Genomic DNA, 10,549 nt, shown 5'->3' with positions numbered 1-10,549 from the left:
GGGGAAGTAAACAAGAAATGCCTTGTTCCAATGGGCAGGCCACGTAGTGAGGATGGAAGACTCTCGTATCCCCCAAAAGTGCTAAGAGGATGTTTTGGGAAAGAAGGCCTCGAAGCGGATGGGAAGATGCATCCGAGTTGCTACGAGCCTGAAACTGGAAAGCAGCAGCAGCAGATAGAGATGATTGGAGGAAGAAGATTGGGGGATGTCATGGCTCGGAAATGGGCTGAATCACCACAGATGATGATGGACGAAGAAATGCCGGAGCATTGTACGCTGCAATCCGATCTGCTTCCTCTTTCATAACAATCCTCAACATCTTCACCAGACTATGGTCGATGCCACCTTAACTTGCAATGATGTAGACTCGGTGGCTGAAATTTTGGTATTATTTCTAATGTTTTGCTTGGCGCTGTTAACATCCAATTATCACTGAATTTGCCCAAATCTGCAAATCTTTTACCTTATACTCTCTAATAACATCTCCATCATTTAGCTTCCTGATATGAAGCAAATGCATATTAAACTTTTCAGTTGCTTGTTTACTTCTCCATATATTTTGCAAGTAACACGTAATGGTCGGTGTCAGTCAGCTGTCTCTGAATGGACAGTCAGCAGATATACTTGACTGTTGTCCTACATCAAGAAACAACCGGTCTGATAATGCGTCTGTGAATTTTCCACTGTTGACAACCAGATCTTATGATGTGGCAATGTGCACTTCTCTGCCCCCCATTATGATTACTAATTTAACTTAAATTCCCATTTAAAAAATGTTGGCTTGAAAATATCTTTGCTTCCCACCATTGCATCGAAATCTTCAAACGAAATTTTCATGTATTATTTCGGGAGTCGATTGAATATAGAATCTGGTTCCTTTCTGAATGAACAGACAGCACCTCAGAGGGCGGTGCAGATGTATTCAAGGTAAATTATTTTGTAAGCTTACTTGCATGTGAGGTACCTCTCTGTTATTGGTTGTATTGAAATCAATATTAAAAAGTAATAATTTGCTAGATCAGATTCATTCTTGTCCCATGCGACTTCCTGTATTCCCACTAAGTCTGACTTTTATTTTCCTAGACTTCCTGATGTTAATTTCAAGGAGCCTGACTCTTGACATTCCAGGTTCAAAATTTCATGCATAATTTTCATTCCTTACATAATTTCAAACAGTGTGATACCATACATGAAATACATATATTTTCGAAGAGATTTTCTTGTATTTCATTCATGAAAAACTTTGTCCATATAAGCATTAGGAATAGCAGGAAAAGGCTACAACCTGCCCTACTCCTGAGATGCTGACAGCCTCATAAGATGCAATGGTAATGCAAATATTGTCTGTATGTATATTTTTTCTTTTATTTACTTATTTATTTTCTGAATAACATCTGCCAGTGGCTCCACGATATGCAAATACATATTCATTTTCTTTTCACTGACTAAATCTCTTCAAAAGCAGTAATTGTCTTGGTATTTGATGTGCACGAATGACTCTATGAAAATGATGAAATAATTTCTGAATAACATTTAGCGTTAAAGAAACATGAAGGGGTAATGGGGGGAATCGCGTCATCCTATATGTAATGTAGCCACCGTAATTATTTTAAAAGTACTTGAATTGAGTGCGCTTTGTTCACACTGACATCTCTGGGGAAAACATATAAACAGTCTAGGACTGTAATGGCGGATCAAGTTGTTGTTATCGTGTGTGGTGAAGAAAAATCTCATTGTAGGCACGTTTCTTCTGAGTTTCAAAGTTAGCAGATTGCACGGTAAGTCTAACATAGTGTTATTTTTTTCTTAAAACAAACGATAACGTTTGAAAGTACAAATATGTGTGTCTATTCTTCTGAATCTGCAGTCTTGTAACATGTTGGGTTCAGGCTGGAATATGTACTGTGCTGTCAGCCACGTCTGGGGTAATGGCGCTTTTTGGAGCAGCATAACCCCGGTTCCAGGCAGTGTGACCATACAAAATACAGTGAATAAATAAATGCATATGTTAACTAAAAGCAGCGTCATTGCATGGGATTTGTATAGTGTGGTACTATCCAGGGCACATGGCAGAATTACCTCTTATATCGGGGTAATTCTACCAAATGTGCTTTTGCAAAATGTTGTCAAAAAATTACATGTAGAGCAGAAATGAATACAAAATTCTCCATGTGTTGTATTCATGAAGAATGACTATTTTAAAATTTGATATTTGGCAGATTTGTTACAATGTTTTACAGAACTGTACAAAACCAATGGACAGTTTACATAAAGACGTACATGTTTGTCTGCGTGCCAAAGTGACTGGGAAAACTCCAGACTATCTGACATTGGTGCAAATGCAAACATCAGTAAACAGTGTAAGACTTGAGGTTCTCACAGCGGTGAGTATGAAGATATCCGTCTTCTGGGTTATTGCGCTGTGTAGTCTGGTCGATGTTAACCAACGTTTCAGAGGTCATACTGCCTCCGTCATCAGGGCGGATATCTTCATCAGTAAACAGGCTTGCCTCTCCCGATACAGATCCTACAGCATTTATCATGGAGGAAAAAATATGGAAATCCTCTGTAGGGTCACATCATCTAAACTAGTCAGCCCATAGACTAGCCTCCAGCCTTATGGCTCGACCCCTTACATTTATTTCCCGTGCTGTGGCCACGGCCCATACTATGGCTTCCAATGTGGTGGCCATATCTTGGCCCCGCAGACAATACAACTGCGTACAGCCTCTCCCTACACTGCCGGCCATCTGACCAGCAACTAGGCAGAGGTTCAAAGCTTTGACCGTGCTACGGCCATGAGCATGAATCGATTAGAAAATAATAAGTACATCGTCTGTGTTACTTATTAATGCCATAATCACTAGCAGATTTTTGGCTTCTGGGAATTCACAAATGTCTATGAGCTTCAGTTATAGAATTGCACCCTCAACTGTGCATTGATCCTGCTAAGCAATTTGGAAGAAACTTTCACCAGCAGAATTACCAGTACCTACAGAAGAAATTTTGAAGAATGTAGTAGAAGAATTTTATTTGGTATGGCACTTCCCTAAATGCACCCGAGCTATTGATGGGAAACGTTGAAAGAACAGGCAGCGCATAATAGTGGATCCCTTTTCTTCAGCTACAAAAAGGCATTTTCTGTGCTTCTGTTAGCATTCCTTGATGTTAATTATAAGTTTGTAATCATTGATGTTGGTTGATACAGAAAGTCAAATGGTGGGCGTCTTTTCTCAAGATCTGTTTTAGTAAAATCTCTAGAAGCAAATTCACGCAGTGTCTCTAATCGTAAGGCACTGCCTAACAGTGTAATGGTTGTTGATGAAACAGTTCTCCAGAAGAGGTATTTGCTCCGCACTTACTCAGGAATTTTAGCACAAAATGATGAGAGAACACAGGTATATAATTACAAACTGTCAAGAGCACACTGAGTTGTTAAGGATGCTTTCGATATTCTTACTCAAAAATTGAGAATATTTTATTGCCGAATTCGACTGAGTCTTGAAAACACGAAGTGATCATGGCTGCTAGTGTCTTGCACAATTATCTAAGAAATGATCACAGTGTGGAAGGCTTTGAAATTGAAAACAATCATCCTACGGTACAGCCACATTATTTCATGACATTCCGTCCTTTAGGAGGAAAGCCAAGTGAAGAGCCACAAGTGTAAATATTTTGATTACTTTGGAAATGTTTGGTCAGTCGCTTGGCAACTGGAAGCAATAGGAAGGGGAACAGCTGGTTCAAAATAAACATATTTTGACGTGCTACTAATAATTTTATTTTTTAAACATTATTTGCAATGTACAATATGAAGTAGAGAGGGCTGTGGTCGTCACAAATCGCCACCCATCTCTGCTGACACGTAAATAAGAAAAGGTTCGGAACCACCAAGTTACATGACTGGCTGCTGGGATGTTGCACCATGAAGTATGGTATGAGTTCACTGATGTTTATAGACGCCTACTGTCTCCATCATCAGGGTGATAAATGGTTGAGATATGGGAACAGGGCAGGTCAAGCTTGGGTTTGCTGGTGGCCTTCAGAATTCCATCTTTCCCCTGTTTGACCTCGTTAGCTGCTGCTGCTTCTGGCAGAGAGCTAACAGCCTTCTCCACACCAATGAGCAAAAGGCCATGAGTCACCTGCCACAAGAAGTGGCTGGGAGGTCCAGCAGAGAAGATGGCCATCAGTTCTCTGCTGGAAGAAGGGTCTTTTGACGTCTGATGGGAAACAGACAGATGAAGGCTCCAGTGCACTCAGCAGCATCCAGCCAGTTTGCTGGACAGCTGGGAAATTCTCCATACCATGGAAGAACTCGAAGGAGTTCATCCATACCATCAAGTCCATCCCTGCTGGAGGACAGCCGTGACCTGCTCAACCTGTTTCCACACCTGAACCCCATTTTTCATCCACAGCTTACTCATCGCCCTGATGATGGAGGCAGTAAGCTCCATTGAGATGACAGCGTAAACGTCTACTCAACTACACAGCACAACATTCTATAGATTCTGTCATGGTCTTGGAACAAATTTACTTCTTCCGTTTGGTGTTGTCTGTTTCACTGTCTGAAGACTCTTTGGAAACTTTCTTCTTCCTTCTCCAAAATTTCCACTTACTTTTACTCTTCTTTGTTTTAACGTCCTTCTTTTCCTTGAAAATGAATAAGATTTCTGTAAGCATTTTGTATATTTTGAATTTTACATCAGCTCATGCATTTGAGCGTATTAAAATGAATTAATGCCAGCAGCACTGAATATACTAAAACTCTGTTCAAAGAAAGTGTTAAATTGTCCAATCACACAACGTTGCGTCACCTAAGGCTTCAGGAGAGACTGACATATCTGTTTTTGAGTAGCTAATCCAGCATCCTGTGCAGTCGATACCTGGTTCACTTTCCTGGGATAAAGTGACCAGTTTGTGGAAGGGACACCTCACCTTCAGGTGACATCAGGTTTAAGAATGTGTGGAGCTTACCTCCAGTCCACTTAAATGTCTTCATGGTGTGGTTCAAAGCCCCACGGACAACTTCACATCTCTTCTACCCTTTACATGCTGCTTTTACAAGATGTGGTAATTTTACTTCACTTAATGCAATAAATGTTGCCTGCTGCATTCAGTGCATTAAAACTTTATTTACAAAGAGAGTTTAAATTACCAGTCTCGTAATATCATGTGGTATAAGGGTTATGACTCGACTGTGGTGATCATTCGGGAATTTCAGTGCACTTGATGAAATAAACCAAGGCTTTAAAGCTGACTTGCCTGCACGCCAAGCACCTGGGCCCACCACCAAAAAGAAGTACTTATCGTAAAGCAGTGTGGCCAAACTGACAAATTTTATTCTGTTCATAGAATCTGGTAATTTTGCCTGTGGCCGTGAACTTTGACCTCTTACTTGGTGAGACGAGGACGTATTGCGAGTGTCAGGAACAAGGAGTCTTGTAAAATACCTGACCCTTTGTGGGTTTAAGTTCATTTTGGAATAGAACGTGTAACAAAGTAAGGAACTTCACAATTCATGAGGGTCACCCATCTTCAGTGTAGATCAATTCAGCGTGAGGGATGCAGAGAGAAGTGAAGAAGAAAAGTGTTTTGCAGATTAATTAAGTGACTGACAACAAATAACAAGAGAATAGAGAAATCTCGCTCTCGAGATGCAGAGAGACGTCGTCAGTTCGTGTATTCGGACTGAAGGGAGGGGGAGCTGAGTCTACGTGGAATGCAGAAGAAGCGGAGAGGAATGAAAGAAGAGGTCAGTGTGATCAATTTTGTTACGGAGTAACTTTGAGTGAACACTTGAAATGTGCAGGTAATAATTTGTGAAATTCACTTCTTCTTGTTATGGCTTACCTTTTTCTTACGATCTCTGCTGTCCGTCTCTCTCTCTTCATTTAGGTCGTTTTGGGATTTGCTGCGCACACAGAAAAAACAAGAAACATAAATTTTGTGGCTTTAGAGTCACAATCATACACAAATGAGATGGTAAAATCGACCTTAGAGGGCGGAACATATGGGAGCAGTTGGCATCTTTGCTGTAGATACAAAACCTTTTCTGATCTGGAGGAATTTATGACTGACGAGCTGCTTTCCTGGTGGCGTCTGACGCCTTGTGGGAAGGATATAAATTAAAAGCGCTTGAAAATAAATTGCTAAGAACCCAAGAGTTATGAAGTGGGGAATATAAGATATTATGTGCATCGCACAATGCAATATAATGCAGAACATTGCGACTTTCATGTCACGTGCCATTGGAAATGAAGTTACATTGAGTTCATGCACACAGAATTTGATGGGGAAACCTCTTTGAAGACGGCCTCTTGCAAGATCAAGGAGGACATGGGAGGGCAACATTAAAATGGTACCAGACAGCTAGTTATCTATGTCATAGGGATATACACCATATGGATGGGCAGGATTAAACTGGCTCAGATTGTCTCTAGTGCCTGGCTCTCATAACAGATTATTGCTTTTGTGAATACAGTCGTGATACTTTTCAATGCATGATAACACGTAATTGTGTTATCATGCATTGAAAAGTATCACAATGTAATTTCAGATACTAGAGAAAAAATGGCAGTTCAGTGGGACCGTACATCAATTATTTATAGATTTCAAAGAAATCTATGACTCTGTGAAGAGAGAAGTGTTATATAATATTCTTATTGAATTTGGTATAACAAAGAAACTAGTAAGTCTAATAAAAATCTGCTTAAATGAAACCTGTAGCAAAATTCGAGTAGGTAAACAAAGAAACAAAGAAAGGAAAGAAATAATGGAAAACGAAAATGAATGTAAGAAGAAGATATGAAACAGAGAAAAACCTTTTATTAGTTTATTTGCATTCTGTTTAATGGCCCTGCCAGTAATGCAGACCGCACAGCATCAAATGGTAGGATGGACAATGGACTGAGGAGGATATGGATGCAAGCGACTGTGGACTGACTTAAGGCACTCTACTGGCGTTCACCTGGATGGACTTTGGGAAATTTGATGAAGCAAGAATGAAAAGAATTTGAGAAGGAGAGAAAGCAAAACAGAGAACCACAAAGAAACATCTGACCTCTTGTCGTGCTTGGTCTGCAGGAAGCTTGCGGCTAAGAATTCAGGACCATGAATTGGTGGCTTAGCGACTCAGTCTCTGCCTTTCTGACTAATAGACGCAGTGACTCACCACTTGATTGGCTACCGCACTGACGCACAGTCACTCTCCAGGCTAAGTGGCTGATTTTATAACTCTTTAAACGACTGACTTCGTAACTCATAAAGTGGCCGGTTCAAACCTTGACTCAGTCATGACTGCGTCTCTATGTAAGTGATTACTGGAGATGGCAGCAGAAGGAACATTGAGGAAACAGGGAAGTCATTCAAGAATGACAATACTGTATCAGACATAATATAAATTCTCTGGAAAATGTCATGAATACTTTAGCTTACCATTAAGTGTCCTTACACCAGCAGTCGAGCTGAGTTCATCATCTGTTTCCTCGTGGTCTTGCTTGTGGCTCAAAGCAACCATTCTAATTTCTGCTATGCATCTTAAATCTTTCCCTGTCATGAGGTCCTGCTTATTAAGTTCAGCGATGCGTTCTTCCACTTCTGTGAATTTGTCCTGAAATAAAACCATGCACAATGATTCACTTTTTAGCTCCATTTTGCATTTGAATTATTTTCTGTGTTGCGTCTCTCTAATGGTTTTGGTGGTCTTTTACTGCAGTTACTGCCACTCTGTTGATTAGACAAATCTGCTTCGCATGTTGTAGATGTTGATGAGACTGAGATATACATTTCACATCATCCACTAGTTTTCTCTGTGATTAGCTATTTTATGGGACACGGATGATGTCTGATTTAAGGTCGAAGTAAGATGGGGATAAATTAGACCCGAATGGCACGTAATAGTATGCCGAACAACTTTTAGGCTATTTTAAAGGCTTCTGACAATTGTCTGTTACACTCGGGATCACTAAATTCTTGGACTTTGCCCATCGTCTGGTATTCAAAAGAACAGAATGATTCAGAAACTGGATATGTTTTTTCCTCAAATACTAAGTTTCGTAAACAAAATGTTGATAATTCCAGACATGAAACTTGCAGACGGGATGTGGACACCCTGAGTAACCGAGGTTGTCATTTCATGCTCTTAGTACAAAGAATGCGTAATATGAAAAATAAGCATTTGCTTTGAGATTCTCACCAGTTTTTTAAGAAGGTCGGTTTGCAGTGAATCAAATTGATTCTTTGTGGTTGCGAACTCTGCTTCGAAGTTATTGTGCTCACTGTCATCCTCATTCTCTGAAGGGTGGTTTGTTGTGCTAGGTCTAGTAGCAGAAGAAGCCATCCTGCTACTTCTCTGACTGTAAGGTGACCCAAAACGTGCACCTTGTGTTCCCGACTTTGTCGAGTTCCTCTTTGCACTGTTCGTTTTAAAATTCAGACTACTACCATTGTTTTCCTGAAAGAATAGGATTATAGGTTATAGGAGAACCTCATTGCCCGATAACCAAAAGGACCATTTATCTTTTCTCTTTGAATCAGCCAGTGACCACTTCGAGAGAAGTAAACGTGTACAAACCCCAAATGATTTACCTGTTTATGAACAACATAAGTTAGAAATTCATACTACACATGTACACTGTGGTTACCGAGAAATGTGTTTCTTCCAGATAACTTGAAGGAACTGGAGTACAAACTACACTTGTGTGAGCTTAAAATAAAACTAATGCAGTCTCTGTCATTCCTAATGTATTGTTAGTCAAACAGTTTCTGTTTATCGTAGTTTTCTCCATGGGAATGGAGAGTTATCCCGTAAGGACAGCTTCTGTTCATTGCAGTTTCCGCTAGAGACAGATTTAATGGTATTTTGACTAGAGGCTTATTGCACTGAAGTGTAATATGAGAGTCTGTCTAGGTTTTTGGTCGGTTCTGATGTTACTGTATCAGGTACATGCATTGAGAGGGAAGGAAACAAATGTCCTGAAAATAATCGACATGCAGGAATCAGTAGGAGAGGTCAAGGTCCAAAGTCGTGCTCTTGTGAACATGGTAATGGACCTTCAGGTACTTGATCAGCTGATCGCCTGTCGTCCTTTTAAGCTTGACTCCACTCTTGGAGGTTAATTGAGTAAAAACTTACTCTGTACATTCTCGAATCTTCACCATTGCCGTTCACTCCGTTGTTACTCTTTGGTTCATACCTCGGAGGGGGCTCACGGCCTATGGAAGAACCCAAAATGCATTGCAGATCGCATTGTTTTAAACTTAAAACTGCACATATATTATGTGGGAGACATATTTAAAAATGAGTAATACAGGCTTTGTATGGAAGTGGAAAATTACCTCTTTGAGGGGGGGGGACATTTTGTGAGGGCCAGAGGTGGGTGAAACTGACAAAGACATGGCCAACCCTATCACAGTATTGTCGTATTTAATCGATTGTCAGATTTATCCTTCGTCTAGTTGTAGGTTTTGATGAAAAGATACATGAAGTTTTAAAATGCGAAAAAGTGTCTTAAATCGAGGAAATGCTTTAAACGTGAAGTAAAGCTGTCCCACTATGCGCCATGTAGGCGCTTGGGGGGAGGTGGTCAGCATCACGCCCCGGAAAATGCTGTAAATAGGGACGTAAAATAGGCCACGCCCAATTCCTTCTTACATTTATTCCACGTTCCCAATCAATCTTACCGTCACCAGTCCAAAGTTGTTATCTTTTGTAGTTAATTGCATGAGCTGGGTAAAGGAACAGATTTTCACGAGTATTCAGTCAATACTCAAAACATCGTATTGAATCTTTGAAATATATTCCTCCTTCACAGTAAGAGAACACTTTTCACACTCACAGAGAGAATTGGGAATATTTTTGTCTTTGCAGATCTTGTTCTTTGGTGCTTCAGAATGAGCCCTTATTAAAAAAAGTCAAAAAACACTGCAGCTGTAATTTTGTTTTTTGAATCTGTGTGTGTGTTACAAGCCTCGGTATATGAAGGGGCTTGCGTGTGGTATGAAATTCCTCACTGACATCTTTTCGATATTAAAACAGAGTAGCAGTAGAATGAAGTGAACAGATATACGTTAATGTACTTACTCAGACCTTGCTTAAATCTGCACCACATCCTCACACAGCTCTTATCAAACTCCGTTTACCTACTGATTCTCAACAACGAATGACTTACTAACAAAATGTTTACCCACTGTTGCTAGGCAACATAAGATTTTGTAACAATGATATTCAGTGCTGTTGATTATTATTACGTCACAGAACCTGGCGTACCCCGGCAACGAGTAAACAATTGAAGTACGGATTTGGAAGGAAGCAGCGAGTGCAAGAGAGGATTAAAGTCAAATTAAAATTTCAAAGCTGGGAAAGACTACCAACTAAGAACAAATATTCCGAGTGTTTATTCCAAGCCTTTCGTGGTTTATTACGTAACTTAACCTCACTTTCCCGCCTTTAACTCAGCTTTGAAAATAAACAAGTTATTTTTATTTATGTTTACGTAATTACTTGAGTTGGCGAATGAGGTAGATGGTCTGGTGGGATTCAGAGCCC

General features: G+C 40.1%; 1 protein-coding gene across 2 annotated transcripts; it reads right to left on the bottom strand.

Annotated features, from left to right (window-relative positions):
* Nucleotides 1–3,757: 3,757 nt before the first annotated feature.
* On the bottom strand, nt 3,758–10,191 carry LOC147874303 (uncharacterized). 2 transcript variants are annotated; one of them, XM_087345427.1, is made up of 6 exons: nt 10,085–10,191; nt 9,137–9,216; nt 8,198–8,455; nt 7,438–7,612; nt 5,854–5,914; nt 3,758–4,653 (listed from the first exon to the last, which is right to left on the bottom strand). In XM_087345427.1, exons 1-5 carry the CDS (start codon nt 10,110–10,112, stop codon nt 5,895–5,897), a joined length of 561 nt encoding a protein of 186 aa, XP_087201553.1. In that variant the 5' UTR covers nt 10,113–10,191; the 3' UTR covers nt 3,758–4,653; nt 5,854–5,894. The 2 variants fall into 2 exon arrangements, with proteins under 2 accessions (XP_087201553.1, XP_087201554.1); XM_087345428.1 differs by having other exon boundaries at nt 10,091–10,177.
* Nucleotides 10,192–10,549: the final 358 nt, after the last annotated feature.

The sequence above is a fragment of the Zootermopsis nevadensis genome, unplaced genomic scaffold (genome assembly GCF_977971745.1).
Source record: "Zootermopsis nevadensis isolate Lab colony 2312 unplaced genomic scaffold, Znev_1.0 Znev_ptg000009l, whole genome shotgun sequence".
Lineage (NCBI taxonomy): Eukaryota > Metazoa > Arthropoda > Insecta > Blattodea > Termopsidae > Zootermopsis > Zootermopsis nevadensis.
This window is presented reverse-complemented; position numbering and strand designations above follow the sequence as displayed.

Coding starts and splice junctions, on each gene's coding strand:
- LOC147874303 (XM_087345427.1), bottom strand. CDS start 10,112: ATGTGGTGCAGATTTAAGCAAGGTCTGA. Junction 8,456..9,136: donor AAGATTCGAGAATGTACAGA/GTAAGTTTTTAC, acceptor CTATTCTTTCAG/GAAAACAATGGTAGTAGTCT. Junction 7,613..8,197: donor CCGACCTTCTTAAAAAACTG/GTGAGAATCTCA, acceptor GTTTTATTTCAG/GACAAATTCACAGAAGTGGA.